This window comes from Pinus tabuliformis, chromosome 3_1 (genome assembly GCF_031772625.1).
Source record: "Pinus tabuliformis cultivar Carrire ecotype Pingquan chromosome 3_1, CPIR1, whole genome shotgun sequence".
Classification (NCBI taxonomy): domain Eukaryota; kingdom Viridiplantae; phylum Streptophyta; class Pinopsida; order Pinales; family Pinaceae; genus Pinus; species Pinus tabuliformis.
In genome coordinates, this window is record NC_142301.1 from 221,602,131 (window position 1) to 221,622,713 (window position 20,583).

The 20,583-nt window shown below is 39.1% G+C and overlaps 1 protein-coding gene across 2 annotated transcripts in view; it reads left to right on the forward strand.

Moving 5' to 3' along the window:
• Window positions 1-595: 595 nt before the first annotated feature.
• LOC149186591 (uncharacterized) overlaps window positions 596-20,583 on the forward strand; it is an 82,627-nt gene continuing 62,639 nt past the window's right edge. The window contains exons 1-2 of one of the 2 annotated variants that reach the window (XM_089411059.1): window positions 596-812; window positions 889-1,090. In XM_089411059.1, coding sequence (XP_089267185.1) covers window positions 710-812; window positions 889-1,090 — 305 coding nt within the window. In that variant the 5' untranslated portion in view covers window positions 596-709. The remainder of the gene's footprint in view (window positions 813-888; window positions 1,091-20,583) is intronic. The other variant, XM_089411060.1, reaches the window with a different exon arrangement.

Genomic DNA, 20,583 nt, shown 5'->3' on the forward strand with positions numbered 1-20,583 from the left:
GAAGCATTCACAAACCTTAATCCACTGACCCTGGATTGGAACATAATAGTAGTTCCGTTGACCGGATCTACAAAATACCATGGGTAGGTCTGCCCATCGTCTTTGTGTCTGCCCCCATCCTTGAGTCTGCATAAACATTTTTTTCCTAGAGCACTGCTTCGGACCTTGTGTAGAAGGTGGTACCATTGACAGAGAGGGCTGCCACCCCCCTGTGACCTCTCGATTGCACCCCGCGCAACGTACAATGCATAAAGTAATCATGGAAAAAATATAACACACCCTCCTTAACATCCATAGATTAAAAAAAAAAATTCATTGTAATTATGATTTTTTTTATAAATATTTGTAATTATGAAAACAAATATTAACATTACGAAGTCTTTTACCTATTCAATTAAATCACAACATTAAAATTGCAAACTTTCAACCACTCACCCAACTACCTAGATTAAAACTTATCATCACAAAATACATACCATACATCACTTCATCATTAAATACATATAATATATAACTTCATCATTAAAATGTACATAGAAAACTATTTACATGCCCATGCCAAAACAAATTTTGGTTGGAGTATGTGAATTTAGTTGACACGAAAAAGACATTTCAAATCTGGCGCCATTTTTTCATCTCTCCCATTCTCACACTTCGCATTTGCATTTGCATTTGCATTCGCTGAAACGCGCGCACAGAGGAGGTAGCCATGGACAGCTACGAGGATGATTTGGAGCTGCTTCTCTCCCTCCAACAGCACCGGGAGGAGGAGGATGAAGTCCGTGAAACACCCCCTGCTTCTCCATCAGCAGGTACTTGCATTCTTCACTGCTAATATTTCATCGCTCTCTCACTCATTATCCTAATTCATCGGGGTTATTTTTCTAGTCACAGGCTATTTTTCGGATGAAGATGGACCGAAGCTTGGAAAGCCTCTGGGAATGGCAGCCTTCAAAGACGTTGTCAAGGATTGTCTTCCAGACCCACCGAAGATAAACCTGCCTGCAGCTCCTAGAAACCCCAGCAATCCTTCAAAAACTCAATCGACTAGTGATATTGAAGTTGAAAGATATTCTGGTCTGCGCATCCGGTGAGTTTCTGCTTTCGAAGCTTGTTACATGACTGATGTTGAATCAAGGATAGGATAACATTGAACCATATTTACAGACATCACATTTTTAGGACCTTAAAACTTCGAAAAAGTAAGTGTCGCGGGAAATCTGAAAGTTTAGTTTACTGGCCACTGAGGTTTTCATTACTAGGTTGAGTTGAGCGTTTAGGGATCATGGTTTAGATTCGATGTTCCAATCCATGGACTGCTCCATTAGTAAGCTAAACATAAAGCCAGAAGGTTCCACTTGACATTCGAAATGACTGTAATAGGCAGTGCTGCAGACTTTAAATGGGAAGAAATATGGCCCCAATAGTTCAAAAGTCACCTTCAACTGCCATTTAGCTGGAATAAAAGGTGATTGGTTTACATTGACACATGTTTGAAAGGATAGCAACAGAATAAGAGAAATGGGGGACATTTATTACAGGATATTGATGGATTGATTTATATAAATCTTAAGGATACTTTATCATTGGATATGAAGTAGGGTTAAGTTTAATTTAGAGATGAAATGAGCTTTTGCATGTTATTTTTCGGATTAATAAAATTAATTAGAATTTGGTTCTGATTAATAAAATTAAGTAAAATTTGGTTGAGATTTTAAAAACTCCAGGTTAAGTTGTTTAATATATAAAATTTAGTGTTTTAAAGGTTTTTAATGGTGTTGAATCAATTTATACATTAAAAAATGTATTTGACACAACAAAAAGACAAAAAATCACAATCTTACTTGAAATTAAGTTGTTTAATATATAAAATTCAAATTAAATTGTTTAATATATAAAATGCAAGTGCTCTAAAGGTTTTTCATGGTGCTGAATCTATTTATACATTAAAAAATGTATTTGACAGAACCAAAAAGACAAAATCACAATCTTGCTTGAAATTGTATTGCCAGATTCCCATGAAAAAGACTATTTCATCTATTTGTTAGACTATGTCATGAAAAATGACTTTTTAGCAAGTTCAGCTGCCACCGAGAATTAGATTTTACTTAAAATTATATTACCAGATTCCAATGAAAATAATTATTTAATCTATAAACTAAACTACACCAACACCATGAAAAATTACCAATAACCCTCCTTGGCAAGTTCAGCTGCCTAGCTTACACCATGAAAAATTACCAATGACCCTCCTTGGCAAGTTCAGCTGCCACCGAGGAAAGGAAATACTTACAATTGGCTTAGATGCCACGACATGGGGCAGCTGTTCTGCCAAAGTAGACCAGGTCTCGCATTCGGTTCCCAACACCACTTCTGGGAGTTGAAGGGGAACCTTATGTAGATTGGAAACCTGGTCTATGGCATAACAAATTATCAAACTATTGACCTCACCGATGAATCAACACTTCGATTCACATCACAGGCAATTCCATTAATTTCAATTTGTCACATGCTGATTATGTTTTGTTATGTCCGTGGGTAACTGACACACATTCCATGCAGGCAAACCGCAACCTCAAAGGTCATTTACGATCTATTGGCTATTTTAAATTCTTCCGCAAATATATGGAAATGTCTCTGCATCAAACTAATTTTGAAAAATCTATATTCAACCATGATAAAATGGCCACGGGAAGCAAATCTAGTCCTGGTAGAGAGCTGGTAAAAATTCCATCCTCTCCTCCTTACTAAGGAATACAAATGTATTACATCAAAATGGCACTTTCACATTTTTTGATCCAACTTCCATGGTGGACTCTGAGAATTGGCACGCGATCCCTTACTTCTGATGTTACAAACCTATATCATTCTCTGAACAGGTTACTTGGTTAATATAATGTCATAAGCCCTTGGAGGATGCCATCAATCTATTCAGAATCGGTCAATTTTGATTTGGCTTCATCAGAAATGAGCTGAGTTGGCTACAAAGACCAAGTCAGCAGCGGACTTTGTCTGATTTGGCTGAGTCAGATCTGATTGACCACGCCAAATCTGTGAGTCGGACATGTAGGTACTATGACGGGTCCAAGCACAACCACCACCTCCTCTCCCTGCCCCCTCCCAAAAAAAAGAAAAAGTTACTTCAACCCCTAAAGCTACCTTCTTAAAAGCCTTCCTCACTTTTTTTTTCCTGGCTTCATTTCACTTCTCATTGCTTGTATTTGGACTCTTCGGAGATTAAATAATCCCTGCTCGGCAGCTTGCAGTTGTAGCTGAATTGGCGTTGACCAGATAGGTTTAGCCCACGGGAGGTCGGCGGGGCAATCCCTCGAAAAGGGAGTTCAGTAGTAGCAGAGGCTGATCGAGAGGACATTCTTGAGATTTTGCCTATGATGATGATCTTGATGAGTTGCATCTCATAATTGAATCTGTGCAATTTAGGTTAGAATGTGATAAGTGTCACTTTGAAGGTCATTTAGAGCTTCATTGTTTATGTGTATGATCCCACTACCCCCTGTGTCACATATTTTTAGTGTTCCACGGGGACACGCCCTCCCCCCGGGTCTAGTTTCCTCGCTCCCCGCGCTCCGAGGACTTGGGGACGAGAAGGGGTCGTTTCCCCACGCTCCCAAAAAACAGGGTACGCAGGGGGACGTGTTAGGGGGTCGTTTCTGAAAGGGGGTCATGGGGGGTCGAGGGGGATCGAAGGGGGTCGAGGGGCCTGATTTTTTAAATAAACTTTTGTTTATAATTAAAATTCAACATTAGTTTTAATACTTTAGGGTTTCAATTCGTTTTTTGTATAAAGTTAATTCATTATTTGTCCTAGCCCCTCACTCCATTCGCAAGACGTCAAACCTGCCGAGCAGCACTCCTTCAACACACGTGGTGCTCGGGCAGATCGCATAGATCTAGCCTAAGATGACCCGATTGGTTGGTGGAGGATGCATGGGGATGGTGCTCCAGAGCTCAAAGATCTAGCTATGTGTTTGTTGTCTCAGATTGCTAGTTCCTCTACAGCAGAGAGGAATTGGTCCACATATAGTTTCATCCACTCTATCAAGAGGAACAAGCTTACCTCTAAAAGAGCGGAGAAGTTAGTTGTTGTGCACAGTGCCCTATGTCTTGAGCATAGGAAGACACTTGAGTATTTGAAGGGACCAGCAACACGATGGGATGTTGATCCAGAGGATGATGCACAGGTAGATATGGAGGGGAGACTTGATGAGAGACAAATGGGGTTGGTTGGTGTGCCACTTAGCATGTTTGAGAATGCTAGTGATTCAGATTCAGATGGTGATATGGTTGATTCCGATTTATTCATGCAGCAGCTGGATGCAGAGACTAGTGGGGCATTACCTTGAGGCTTGAGCAAAATTATGCTCGTTTATCTTTTGATATGTTGATTTTCTTATGTTATTTTGACTCTATAAAATTTTGACTTTTGATGTATCAGACTTGACTTTAGTTTTTTATAATTCTATAAAATTTTGATTCTTGATGTATGATGTATCAGACTTGACTTTTATAATTTTATGTCAATATTCACTGTTCAGTATTCAATGTTCATAGTAGGAAATGGAACATCAATATGGTTTAAACTTTAATCATAATGTATGATGTATGATTATAAATTAGAATTTTAAATTTATATGATATTAGATAATGATATTCATATCAATGATCATGCTTTGCAGCATTTCAATTCAAACACAATTGTCATAGTGGACTCAATTTATAAATTATATTTTATATTTATGAGTTTTTAAGACCTTGGCGTCCCCCCATGTTTCCTAAAAATTGGTGGGGAGCTTTTGCATAGTCCGCTCCCGCGTATCCTCGCTCCCTCGCCCCCTCGTCCCAGAACCTTAGTGTAACATTGCATATTTTATATGTTGGACACAACATGTGTCCAACACAAGTTTGACTAGTGGTTGATATGAGCCTTATTGTCAATGTTCCACCAAGACTACGGGACGGGGAGACGCGGGTGCGGGGAGACGCACAAGGGGGACGTGTGGGAGTACCCTCAAATTTTAGGGAAATTTAGGGGGGGACGGGGGACGTTGGGGTATATATATATTTTTGCTTTTAATATATATATATATATATATATATATATATATATATATCAAATTCATATTCAATAATGAAAGCATAAATACAATGATACATACATAATTGAATTAAATAATGAAATACAATGATCCATACTCATCATCCTTACTAATACATACATGATTCATCCACTCCCATCCATCCATTCTAGAATCTACATTGATTTAAAAACTAAATTCATCATTCATCATTCTAGATTCTAAATTGATTTAAAATTAGAATTCATCATTCATCATTCTAGATTCTAAATTGATTTAAAATTAGAATTCATCATTCATCATTCTAGAATCTAATTAGTACTAAGCAAAAGACTGTAATAGATACTGAAATCTGAATACTGGAATCGTAAATTGATATAACTAAAACTCAAAAACAGTGGAGTGATGAGTCTAAAAGTCACTCTAAATTACAAAGAGGGCTTGGTGCTCTTGATTAAATACTAATTCCATACCCTTGTACATGACAAAATGCAATGGAAACATTGCAATCCATCGAATTCTGAATTCTTGAAAAACTGTTAAATCTTCTGGATTTTGAGTGAGATCTAAAATTCCACTTTTTCCATATGAAATCCAATGAGGTCGAAACTACTCTCAAACATCCAGAGTCATTTCATGGTAATGTTAAAAATTTAAGTAAAAGGATGAAAATGAAAGATAAAAGAGAATGTCACTTTTACTTTAAGAATTTAACATTACCATGAATTGCATAGCATTGGTAGGGAAATATGGTCAAATACTAGGTTTTCCCTGTCATAAATCATTGTTTAAAAACAAATTTAACAGGGGACGTATAGCCCATATTGAGGGGAGACGCCCAAGAGTCCCCCTTTTGGGGAGTCGCGTCCCCCACACTGGGGAAACGTCCCCTCCTGCGTCTCCCCAAAAGGGGGACGTGGGGAAACGTTTCCCCAGACGTCCCCTCGTCCCGGGTGCGTGGGGTGCGAGGGGTGCGTGCACCCGACCTTGGGAGACGCGTCCCCGTGGAACACAACGTATTGTTGTTTTGAAATTTTAACACGTGTACGATGAATAAGCATCTTGCAACTTCTTGGAATTGATTTGTTTTTGTTTTTGTTTTTTTTTAATCTAGGATAATCAGTAACTGGTGAGAGTTATCTTGAACAGACCCAGGATCAAATCTAACTAGTTGCCACTATAAACCTAGGCTATGTGCAACAACCTGCAAGCCGAACAATAGCAGGAAACTTATGCCTCAACAAGAGCCGAGACGTCCACTATGGGGTCGCCTACTCTTCTAGCCAAGACACAATAGGTCATATATATACTCAATGAGATTTGAACCCTCATCTCGTGGGTTTCACCCAGCGAAACTCACCGCTAAACCCCATATCACTGTATTCTTGGAATTGATTTGTTGCCTAATTCTCATGCAATTCAGTCACAAGTTTTGTAAGATACCCCTGGAATATCTTAGACTTCCCCTTCAAGTTTATGAGTTTGTTTGGTTTTTGGCATTGTGAACTTTTGTCAATCAGTTTGTATACTCATGGCTGTAGGTGAACTTTTTATAATTTATCTCAGATAAGCAAGCAAACTATCAAATAGATGCCCAAAAGATAATATGAATAGCAATGCTAAACTTGTATTAAATTCCAAATGGGTACACACCACTGACAGATATTTGTTACAGCCACATAAATCTGGTTTCTCCTCTGGAAATAACTCAGGTAAGGTACAGCAGTGTATATTCTCCTCCAGCAATAAAGCCAGCAGTTGCTTGGCCCCCAAATCTGATATAAATAACTCTGAAATATCTTCTGTATATGACAGTCCAGCTCAGCCACAAATCAGGGGATTTGACTTCCTTCAAACAGTGACTCAGCTCCTTACTAAACTAAATTATTTTTATCATATCTGAACCCTCCCCATGAACAGAAGTATTCTGGGCAGCATATACGACCAGCAACAATGACATGCAACCCCACAAATATACACTCTGTGACAGTCAATCTCGGTCAGCAAAAGGAAAGGATTTCTTCCTCCTCAACAAGTGATACTCAGTTCCCAAAAAGGGACTGTCTATGACAGTCAACGCAGCTCCTTAGACAGAAGAATCTCAACCCTCTACTCACAGAACCTGGCCCAGTGGAATATTGTAACTCGGCCTACCTTTGGTGACCAACTCGATCCCTTTTTGCCAGTGGGAACACTCAGCTCGTTAACCCACAAACTCAGCCAGCAACACAGTAAGAGCTCCGTCAGCAATATAAGAGATAAACTTGGCCTCAAATGATGCAACCAAACTTAGCAACTCGATCTTCCAGGTGTGACTTAGGAATTCAACCACTTAAAGGGTGTGGTCAGTCTGTATAATAAATGTAGAATAGCAAAAGTCAGTCTATAAAATCAACTGATAATATCACCGACTTACTTCTTCCTACCAATATTTTCTTGAATAGTGAAGTCCAATGACAAAATCTGAGTGATTCTGCTCCAAGATTAGCTAGGGTGTATAGTTTCAACACTGAAACCGGCGACTAGAATGAGGGTTTCCAAAATCCCTAGTCTCTTCGTCAAGAGCTCTCAAAATTCTATTTTTTTAAGTGAGTGAATGCAAGAATGAGGAGAGACTCCTCGTTTTCTCTTTTTTATAACTTACTTGACTCTTTTACCACCTTTTTGCCTTTTTTCTCCAATTAAATAATGAAAAGCGCTTGTCACTTTTTTTTTAACTGACTTTTAAATTAAAGTCACTTTTAACTCCATAAAATGCTTAATTCACCACCATGATCAGACCTGCCACCCAAAGCCCCTCTTTGTCATTCTGCCTTGTAGATCTTTCCGTTCCGTTTCCAATGAGCTATTATAGTGACACGTTCCTTCAAACAATCAACCCAAAATCACATCTTAAAAGTAAATAATTAAATTATGCATGATAATAACTTTGTTTTACTTAAATCATCGAAATGAAATGAAATCAAGATCAAATTGTGCGGAACTAATCTTGATGATGAAATATGGCAAGTGGTCCTAGTCGGACCCATAAAACTCCTCCAAAACCCTTTGGGTCCACTACTGGTGTAATCTTGCCCTACAACCTAGCTGACAAAAGCTGTGGGAATCCCCTTTAACTACATCACAAGGCAATCCAAAAATTGGGGACGTTATAGTCGTCCCTCCCTAAAATTGCTTGACCTCAAGCAATGTATTCACAAGTTGACATAATATTGAACTAATACTAGTATCCCAAATATGCCATTGAGCTGCTCCATGCAACTGTATTACCCCAACATAAATGTATCCCTCGATACCAGGGTCCCAAACCATCTTGATCAAATGTGAAGCATCCCTCGCTCCACTCTTTGTCCAAAAAGGTATATGCACCAGAGGTCCTCTGCACATCGCCAATAAGTAGAGCATCTCGATAATGGAAAACCCTGGTCAACTCCTCGAGAAGCTGCCTTACTAGGAGACCAATCCTATGTACTTCAAGAGTGAACTCTTGAAGGCATAGTCCAACCCCTGTAGAAAAGGACGCTTGTCTGCATGACTTAACCATCGCTTGCTCCTACTGATCATATTGCCATACTAGTGAGGCATCCCATAACATCAACGGATCACTAAGAAGTGAAACACTCCTCGTAAAATTGAGGTCCAATGGATAATCTGAGTGATCTTCCCTTGTAAAGGCTAGCTCACCCCTAATGGTAATTGAATTGCCAAGCCTTGTAATTCTAGGGTCCCATGCTAATATAAAAAAGAAACCACCATGTTGATGCTGCGCCTCTCTGATCATAATTGACTTCCCATCGTGCTCATACCAAATCCTCCTCTCTTGGAACCTCATGACAAAATGTTTGTAAGGGTTAAACATATGTTGCCAAGGCATCTTTGCGATGTTAGAGCTTATCGATTCATGGCTAGTCTCGATCTCGAGCAACAACTGGGGAAATTTGCCTCACCCTATGGTGAAGGCCTCAATTATCCCCCACATGTCAACCCAAAAATGAACTAGATCACCTGCTATTATAACCCTACTCATCAAGAAGTGGAGTGATCCATTAATCAACTCGATCCCTGGATCCCCTAGCCAAAACGCAAGTTCATGACTCCCAACCCTTATTGACTGTTGTTGTGTAGTACTAAGAGCTATTGGATCCCCTCTGGGCCTCGTCTCCGAACCATGTATTCAATTAATAGATGGACACTAGGAATAAAAAAATAACCTGATACATGCTAAATTGACTTGCTTTTGCCATATCACACAACAAAGTCTGTTGTCTTGTCTCCTGATGACGTGCCCAAATACTGCCTAGAGCCTAAACATCCTTCTGTAAAAGAGGTCTACCTTCAAGTGTACCTCATGCCCATATAATGCCCTAGAGTGTCCTGCTGAAGGTGTATCCTGCAACTTGCTCGTGATCATCTCCCCAAGTGTGTATTCAAGGGCAGAACATATGCTACCTTTGCAATAGGTCATGCCATCTCTAATCTTGTATCTATCAACTTGTGCACCGACCATATGCCTCAACCAAGAAGTCTCTCTCTTGTCCATGATGCATTGTGTCTCGTCCAATTGTCTTTGGTGACCCTCTTGTGTCTTGCTATATGTGATGAGATCATAAAAGAACAACAACAAAAGTGTTGAGATGTTTTCATTGATGGCAAAGGGTTAATGATCAAAAGCAAAAGCAAGGAGTTCAACATGAATTTGTCTAGGAATTTGAGCTTGCTAAATGCCTAGAATAAAAAGCTTTGAATATGGATTGTGCTTTATTGTGCCTTATCTCCATGATGCATTCCTTATTGATATATTAATTAATTAAAACCAAGTTTTAATTAATTAATTACTAAAACACCCAAATTACAAATCGGCTCAAGCAAGGTTTAATTAATTATTTAATTTTTTTGTGTCCTACAGGAGTTGGCCTACTTGAACACCCCAAGAGATGTGACCCTTCACAATAGGTTGAAACCACCATAAATACAAGTTCGTCTTCCCCATTTTATGACAAGGAATTCACATATCTAAGGAAGTAATTTGACTGAAAAAAGTAAGGGATTTGTTCAAGAATTTAGTGATAGTAAGAGTGTATTTTCAGGTTGTTTTTTTGTTTTGTTTTGTTTTTTTTTCTTCCTCTATTGAAGATAAGATCTTTGTGGTGTATTTTGGAAGACATTTCGGCCTCTTTGTGGCCAACAAAAATCGAACATGTGGTAAGACCTTTGAAATATAACATTTCGCTCTCCACACAGATCCTGTAGCTTGACCTTGAGGAACATAATTTGGACCTGTAGCAAACTGTGAGTTTCAACCCTTGGAACAATCATTTCTGAGCAACATATTCAGCCTACCTCAAACTTGGGAACTAAGCATAGTTTCAACCTTGTCATAACATAGTATTTTAGGCTAGTTCAAGATTGTACAAGACTAGACCTCGACACCTTTGTTTAGATCTGAGTTTTTTGTGTGCAGAGTTCAATCTTCTTGTGAACAGACCTCGAGCCTATAATAGGGCACCGTCATAGTCTTGTCTCGGCCTTGTGGGAATAACAGATTTGACTCTTTAAGAGTTGTAGGTCTTGACCATGTGAAGACAAACCCTGGCCCTGTGAAGCAGTAGAGGCTTGACCTTGTTGGGAACAAGACTTTGACATTATTAAAGTAGACATATGGAGTATTGAGTGGCAGACATCTGAGTTAATTAAAGAAGATTTGAACTTGATAGTTGAGAGCAGAGTTTGGGCTTTCTCTTGGATAGAACTAGGCTTATTGAAGCAACCTTATTGAAGGCTTGTTAAGGCAGATGTAAACCTTTGTTGGAGCAAACCTGGAGCAAACATGAAGAGTCTTGGAGACACTTTCCATGAACCTTGAAGACTGGTTGGAGTTGACCGTGTAATGAAGTGTCCTGAAAGCATTTGCTGAAGTGCATCTTGGAGCAGTTTGTAAGGTTTTGTTGGAGCAATAACATCGTTGAAAAAATCCCTCAAGCCTTGTTGGAGAAAGTTTTGGAAGATTTGAAGAAAACATTTAAACCACCTTAAAGAACTAAAGCAAATTAAGAGGGTTGGAGCCCTAGAGGATTGGAGTCCTCACACAAGGTTGGATCCTTGTGGAAAACTAGGTCGGAGCCTGAATTGTTGGAGAGGATTGGAGTCGTCAAGTGGACCAAGTTGGATCTTGGTGTAGTACAGGTTGGAGCCCTAAAGGAATTATAGGTGTTATTGTACAAATTGGAACTTGGATCATTGTAAAAGAGGATTGGAGTCCCCGTCATTCTTACTAATATAATTATTCTTTTGTTATACATATCATGTTTTCGTTAACGATCTTAACTGGCATAATTTAACAATTGAAAGGAAATATTGATTCACCCCTGCTCTTAGTATTTCCAACAGGAAGCCTTTGCAACAATATATAGGATTGAAAGGTGATAGATGCATGGGTCAATCCCAAAGGCATGATCAAGAACCCATATGGATACCCAAGTGCAATCCTGCAAGTATCCTGTTCTCTGACTTTGATCGGGTGATTACCTTCGAGGAATGCAATGGTCCATGATGCTCATCCATCCACTCATCGATCTTGGTTAAGCCAGACCTAATGCTATTCCTGATGTTCCAGTCATTCGGTCTCCTCGAAAGCAGCACCATACACCACTATGTAGTACATACAACCATGCATCCCTGTGCTTCTCTGCATACCAATGTACACCGCGACATATCTCTACACACCACTGGATACCACCGCCTACTGATATACCACTGTGTATCGTTTAGTATCTTGCATATACTAATGTATCCGTCACCCCACTAGTGAATCCACTATGATGCGAATCATCCCTCGTAACCTACTTTGATAAATCTGTGGCATAGCTCCTCACATGCTAGTCAAGGTATCACTGCGACTTTGATCCTTGGTGGCCCCTGTGCCCAATACATCAATGGAAGAACATCGTCTCCAAACAATGCCCTGCCTGGTGGCATACCAATGCCATCCCATCCGAATAACTCCTGCCAAGGCATATTGACCACCTTGCAACCCCAATACACAGATGATGTGCCATGATATCTCTCGGAGCTTGCAGTACACTCCCATGTCAAACCAACTTGCCATTAGCGCTAACCGGATCGTTGATGGAAGTGTGAAGGAATGTGTGTGCTCAGTCATTGGGTTAACCACCCCATCAAGGCCATAGTCATCCCGCACCTCCAATATATGATGGAACGACTCATCTGGATTTCAATGTCAACTTGGGCTTCTTGTATCCACTCGACTCATGTCAATTGAACGTGGATCCTAGATGGATGTATCCTCATTTGAAATATATCAGTCCCCACATCATATGGATGCATAATTAGAACCCTCTGAGACATACCTCTCTGCAAGCCCCTGTTCATCTGGGTACTCCGTGTGCTCAAATATCATAGGAGGCTCTTCTATCAAATCATGAGTGCCCCTAACATCATCTTGTGTGATGGTTGCCATAGTTAATTGACTGTCTGCCATGGAGGATGAAGAATGCACATAACTCAACTCCATACAAAGCTGCTTAACTTGCAACTCTGATTCTCCAAGGGCCATCTGAGTGCTTTTCAAGGAATCTTGGGTAACTTGAAGCTCATGGGTAAGCTTGTCAACTTCCTTCTCTTTCCCTTCTAGTGCATCATGGTATATCTCAACACGCATGAGTTGGTGATCTCTATCTGAAAGAAGGTGTAGGTAGTTAGATTTCATCTCTACCAATGCCTCTTTGAGTGTCTGAAAATTTGCAAGGGGAACTTCTCTTCCCAAACTGTCATGTGTTATTGCAAATAATTTGCCACTAATGCTTGTATATCATTAGAATGCCTCGTCGCTGCCTTAATCTTCTTAGTACTTACCTTCAATTGGTTTTCCAAATTATGGGCACATGTAGGCTTATAAGCACCATCTTCTTCATAAAACAAATCAACTGATGGGTCTGGGTTCACATCTTTGCACACCTCTAGATTGGAAACTGGGGCTACATTAATCTTGTTATCAAATAATCTAGAAGGGCCTTAAGGAAGGGAAACCTAAGGGACAACTACTAGAATAAGTGACAACAATGGGGCAATGACCCACTATCACCTCAGTCAAGGTCCCCTGCTCTTTACAGACTTTCACTAATGGGAGGAGTCCCGGTAGGAAGGGAATCACTAAGGATGTATAGATCAATGATTCGAGTATGAAGTGATTCCACCAAGCCCATTCAAGGAGAGACACAACAATGGCTCAATGCTTCAAGGAAGCTAACACACTCTCCAAGAAAAGATTTTAAGATGAAGAGATCAAGACCTATGGTTTTAGATATGATGATGATAATAGGTATTCTTAAGGTAAAGACTCTAGGAGATGAAGTGGGACCTCTCAAAGAAGCTCTATGTGATGATTTAACTCTTCCAAAAGTCTCTTCGCTCTCTTTGAGAAACCTAAGAAAGACTTGCGCTGGACCTAGGGTTTTATGAATAATCATGGGAAGAGATTCTTCCAAGGTACTCACAAGATGAAGGCAAGGGAGGAGAAAGGGTCTCTTATGATATATTCCAATGAATACCATGCTCATACAACCCTCAAGAAAGCGACCTATCTAAGGAAATACAAGCTAGCTTTCCCTTCAAGGACACACCTAGGGCATAAGAATTTATGGATAGATGACCATGAGAAATCCACCAAAATTGGAGATCCTCTAGTCAAGATCTCAAAGAAGAGTGTTGTCCAAACAAAATCGGGAGATTCACCCTCTAATAGATTTCGCTTGATGCCCTAGTTAGTCGTCCTAGGAAAAGGGGCCAAAAATTTTGGGAGGAGAAAAAAAGGAGGAAAGAGAAGTTGATCACTAAATGACTTATGCCAGTGCGTTCTCCCTTGGGTTAATGGAGTCCTAGATGCATTACATAAACCAAGTTTGTCCTCAAGGAGGTTAAAAGATGCCCTAGGTACCACCTTTTAATAATTACCCACTATTAGAATATGGAGTTTCATAAAGAAAAATAACATTTCATCACTAGGAACATTCATTACATGCTATATTCTATAAGTAACCATATGATGTGAATTTATCCAATTCCAATGTGAGAATGGGACCAATCCCAATCATGAAAAGTGTTAGTGGCAACAAATATAATGAATGAGTACACCATGAATAACATCTGCAAGAGCCAACCAAATAGCTTTCAAAATTATCTTTGTTGAGAAATCGTTAGGGCAACTTCTTAGGATGATTTCTCTTAACTTGATAGTTGCTTGTGACATTCTTTTACTCGATTAATTGTATTCTTCTAATCTTGTCATTATTATGTTATTTATCATCAAACAACTACCAAAAACATGAAGACAAATCAACACAAGATGTAGGCACTCAGCGAGGGCAAAACCCCTCTCCTTGGGGAAAACCCAAAAGTTCTTCTTCTCTTCTTTAGAATCAAATCAAATGAGACAACCTAGACCTTTGACCAAAGCATTGACACCCTCCAATCCACCAAGTCAACCTCCCATGTAGACAAGTCAAACTTCAAGAGTCAACATAGGTCATCCTTCCAAGATTCGAGTCAAATAGGGTCTTAGCCCTCTCTGCAATTCCTAAACTTCTGCTTGCAACAGATTAGTCCTGCGATAACCCTAGCTTGCACGTGTTACAAAAAAACGTGGAATTTCAGCTTCCTTCTCTTGTCAAGTGCCACTCCTTCCTTCGCTTTGGTTTTGCCTCCTTTTCAAGTCTTCTTCACTCTTTTTTTCTAATCTTCAAACTTCAGAATGAATTGCTTGATGCTACATCTCCAAATAGGTCGAATGCATGGCTATTTATAGTTGTTTGAAGCTCCTTTTGAGGCCGACTTGAAGAGAAAGGGCAGGGCGACTTGACATAAATTAATTTTCTTTCTTTGATACAATGAGCCCAAGAAGGGTCTGGAATATAAAAACATTGACAATGACTTATGACTCAACCCTAGAAGCCTTCAATGGAGGCTTGACCTAGAAACTAAATACATAGAGCATGAAACCCATGCTCATAAAAATAATTTTTTCTTTTATAATAAATTTTCATTTCTTTCTATTGACAAATACATTACATCATTACTCAAATACAATTATGAAGACTGATATTAGTTACATTTCTCAACAATCTTCAACAAAATTAGGGCACAATAACATTTACTCTAGTTGTAGTAATTACATACATTAGACTATTTGCAAAGAAAGATTTCATCAACAAGAGCACTTACAAAAGAACCATGCAATATATCCATCCATATTCAAGAACTAGCTCCCAAGACAAGACAAAAAATCAGCTCCAAATATCATAGTGCATCCAAGATACTCCAAAAGGTCCAAGAGAAAAAATGTGAATTTGCCTAAGAGGGCTGAAAATCCCAAGTGATGATGATGAGTTCTCACAAATGAGACTCACTTCTATTTATACGAGTCTCTAAATCGAATTAGCCTAATGAGCCCCCAAAATTATAAAATAATGTGCTAAAAACAAGTCTTGGTCACAAGCTGACCAAGTAGCTATCACAAGTTATGAATTAGCAATCCATATGCAAGCCATGTTGATGACATCATGATGAAGTAGGGTCGTTGGAGGGGCATGTCGAGTCCTCTAAGTGCCATGATGAGAGAGAGGGCTCCAATAAAGATGAATTAGGGGATGGCACCTAATTTTCCATGCAAGTCATCATGTGGGGCCCCAAAGTGGGTTTGGGGCACAACTGTTGGTCTCATGGGTCTCTAGGTGAAAGAAAAACTTGTACAATGCTCCAAATGAAAGCTCTGATGATGGTTCCTGCCCTCCCGCCTTAAGGGTGAGAATTCTCCTTTGGGCCTTGGATCAACTGCCATGATCATGCTAAGCCGACCGGGGCACGCTGGTCCAAGTGCATCATTTCACAAATAATGTGGGGTAATGAACGAACTGTTGAAGGTGCCCATGGCATGAAATGTTTCTCTAACACCTGATGGAGTCCCATGGCTCTCAACACATCCCTTGTGGTGTCAATATGATCCTCTGGTGGGCTTGGTCCCTAATTAAGTTGCCCAGTCCATGATGAAACCACTTGCCAATGACATATAAGATCCAATGCGCTTTCTCACCATCAAGTACAACAATTTATTAGTGCATCTAAGTGAACCAAGCTTGTTAATCAATGACACAAATGGGAATTCATAATGGGCTTCCCTTCCAAATTTGGGGCTTTAGGTTTGTAATAATGTTACCTCCCTAGCTAGGAGTGGGTTATAAACAACCCTTTTAGGTGTTCCCAATCCCTAAGGGGTAAGACAGGTCCAAGGTACATCCTTCAATTGATGTGGTTCATGTGAATAATGATGAGATGGATAGGTACATAGGGGCCTCAAAGCCAAATGCCATGGGATCAAGGATGGTAATGATGAGGAATGTCTGCATATTTGGGTGTACAGATGTAGTGTTGAGAAATGTAACTAGTATCGGTCTTCATAATTGTATTTGAGTCATGATGTAATGTATTTGTCAAAAAAAAAGAAAAGAAAAATTATTGTAAAAGAAAATTATTTATAAGCATGGGTTTTATGATTTATTTATTTTATTTCTAGGTCAAAGCATCCATTGAGTGCTCTTAGGGTTTGTGTCATAAGTCTTAGTCCTTGTCATCATGTAATAGACCCTTCTTGGGCTTCTTAAGTCAAGAATTAATTATTATTTTTGTGTAATTGGTCATGTAAACCATCCTCCATCAAGTCGGCCTCAAGTACATCAAGTCAACCTCATTAAGGGAGCTACCACCACTATAAATAGAAGTGCATTCGACCTATTGGGAGAACATCCATTCAAGAACTTGATTTGCTATTAGAGGAACAAGAAATAAGTCAAGAAGAAGGTGTGAAGGCTAAAGAAAGGAGAAACAAGACAAGCGAAGGAAGAATGGACTTTTATCTAGCAATAAGAAGTTGAAATGCTCCATTCTTTTGCCAAACGTGCAAGCTAGGGTTTTTGCGGGTTCGATCTATTGTAGGCCGAGATTTGAAACACTGCAGTGAGGGCTGAGACATTGTTTGACTTAGATTTTGGGAGGATGATTTATGTTGACTTGTGAGAATCTGACTGAAGTTTGACTTGTCTACATGAGAGGTTGACTTGGTGGATTGGAGGAAGTCTATGTCTTGGTCAAAGGGTCTAGGTTGTCTCATTTGATTTGATTCTAAAGAAGAGAAGAATTTTTTTGGGTTTTCCCCTAGGAGAGGGGTTTTGCCTTGGTTGAGTGCCTACATCTTGTGTTTTTTATTGTGTTTGTGATCTTCATTGTTTGGCATTTGTCTTGATGATAAGAATATAATAATTGCAAAGAAGAATTAATAAGAAACATCACAAGAAAGTGTCAAAGAAAGAGAAATCAAATTAATAAAACCCTAACTATGTTGCCCTAAGGATTTCTCAACATGTAGGAGGGAGCAATCATGGATACATGAGTTACCCGACCTTTGTTTTTCCACCCTTCTTAATTTGCCTTATGCCTTTTCTTAATTTGTTTTTCTTTGTATTACTGCTTAGGGCTCCAGGAGATGTGAGCATGTTTTGTATGATATAAGCAATTATTACCCCCTTAAGATGGGGAGGTTCATCGCCCACCAGGGGTTGGGACGTGCAGGGGTTCCTCAATGATGTGGGGGCACTCATGGGGCCCTATGAACCAGGGTGATGGCCATAATGAAGGGGTAGAGGTCATGTTTGGCTTTTGCCCATGTGCTATTTTAATGTCCCGACCATCTTTTGCATTTTATATCATTCTTTTCTTTTGTTTCTTGGTTGTGGCTATGATATGCTTTTAACATTCTTTTAGCCGCATCAACCTTTGAGGCAACATTTCCAGGACCAACCCAAACATGACGACAAGGGGAGGGAGTACTAACCTTGTGGACCCAGAGAGGGAAGATGATGAAATAGGGCTTGTAGTGTGTGGAGGGGAGTGAAAAATGTGAAATGGGCAAACGAGACCGCACTACCAAAATGGGGGTTTCCCAAGTATTGCCCTTCTGTCTTCATAAATATATTTGTCAATAGAATGAAAAATAAATTATTATTATTATTATTATTATGACTTATTATAGCATGGGTTTCATGCTTGGGTCATCATGTTTTAGGTCAAAGTCCCCATTGAGGACTTCTAGGATTTATTTTGAGTCTTTAGAGTAATTGTCCATTAAAAGAGACCCTTCTTGGGCTTTTAAATAATGTCAAAAGAATTAATATTGAGTCAAATAGGCTATTTGTCCCGTCCACACCAAGTCAGCCTCAATTTGGGTAATTCGACCTCACCAGAAGTCTATATATACAAGCATTTAGAATTCATTTGGAGAACTCACTCTCACACGCACAAGTTCGATATCCAAAAGAAAGAGTTGGAAAACTAAGAAGTAAGAAAGGAAGGCAAAAGGAGTGCAAAGTTGAAGAAAGAAGAAGAAAAGGAGAAAATCGAAATTTTGGGCTATCTAGCTCTCTCTTGTGTGGATTCCTCTAGGAGATCGAAGTCTCTTTTGATAAGTCGAAGTTGCTGCTACTATTGTTGCTAGTTGCTGGGTCGAAGTCGCTGCTGCAAGGTTTCGTTGCTAGGTCAAAGGTGTTGCTGAAGAGTTATCATTTGCAAGAAGGAAGAGAGGGTTGACTTGGTGTGGAGCAAGTTTGGGTCTAGGTCAAGAGTCTTGGATTATCTCAAGAAGTTATTAAAGAAGAGTTGTTGACTGGGTTTTCTCCTAGATAGGGTTTTTTCCCTGGATGTCTACCTATATTCAGTGTCTGTGATCTTTGTGCTATTAGTTTTGGTAATTGCTTGATGAACTAAAAGATGAAAAGAAGAACATAAAGATAAGAAAGTCACAAGTAATTATCTATATAAGAAAATCTTTTTGCCTTTCTAATTTTCTAACATGGAATCAGAGCTAAGGTGAATAAGGAAAAAGGCAATTTAAGGATTTACTAAAAGGAGTCTAAGAAACCTCAAAAGGATTGAGCAAGGGATCATATAAGGAGATCTTATAAGGAAAGAAGCTTACTACCTTCAAGGACAATGTCTAACACAATAAAGGGAGAGAACAAATTAGAAGGAGCATCAAATTACAGGTCATGGAAGAAGAGAATTGATCTCATTCTTGAAAAGAACAAAGTCTTGGATTTGGTCAGAGGAAAAGTGAAGAAACCTATCGAAGGATCTAGTGATGCAGATAAAGTGAAGTTTAGAGAGTTAGAGATATTGGCTATGACACTAATGGTAGAAAGTATAAAGGACAATCTTGTCCCATACATTTCCAACATAGACCATGCTCAAGAAATGTATGAAGCCTTATCAAAATTGTTCACTATCAAGAACATCGGTCAAGTAGCAAGTCTTAAGAATGAACTAAGGACCACAAAAATGACAAAAGATGACACTATGGCTTCCTTCTTTGTAAGGATAGCTAGAATTAGAGATGACCTTCTAGCCATAGATGAGATTGTACTGGAAAAAGAGCTAGTGATTACTGCATTATTGGGATTGCCACCTACATGGAGTTCTTTTGCTTGAGGACTCAATAGCTGGAAAGAAACTCCATCATTTGAACAATTCTGGAGTGCCTGCAGCCGAGAAGAGATGAGAATCTCAGTAGTAACCAACAATGAAGAAGTGAAAGTTCCAAATGCATACTCCCCTTATCACAAGAAAGGAAACTTCAAGAAGTCAAAAGGGCCAAGAAGGAAGGCAAACATGTCCAAAATAGAATGCTACCAATGTCATAAAATGGGTCACTATAAAAGTGACTCTCCTGACAATCCAAAGAATAAGAAAAGGAACAGGAACCAAGCTAATGTTGCTGAAGAATGATCTCCAAAGACGAATAAAGCCGGAGAACTAGATATAAGGGACTTACACTACTAAGTCCTTTAATCTAAGCTTTAGTTATTTCATGTTTGATTTCTAGTATTTGTAGGTTTAACATATTTTGGAAAAACATTTTTGAATTGTTTTTATGAGGTTATAGGTATCCCTCGAGCTTGGAGGGAGCCCTCACCAACTTCCAAAGATAAGTATCTACTCCTTGTATTACCTTTTCATTTTTGGTTTTCCTTACTTATCTAAGTTTGTTTGCATTAAATACTAATCACATTTCTATTCATATTTTCCTTGTTTAGGAAAAGCTTGCTGAACACTCATGGATTATGGAAGAAGACCTCACAAGACAAAGCATTGAAATTACAAGGTTTGTTAAGAAACAAAAGGTATGCCTTACACTACAAGTTTTGCTCTCTTCATGATAAAAGTATATTCATTTCTACATTACTAACATTATTGTGTCTAGCTCTTGAATCATAAAGATTCTTGATTGGGTGATTCATCATTAGATAAATCTGCCTTCATATCTTTGATTATTCTTGTGGAACCCTAAAAAGGTTCTTTGTAAAATCCTAACTTAAGGGTATGTCGATGTTAATGTGTGAAACCCTAGCTTACTTAGGGTTATTGATGA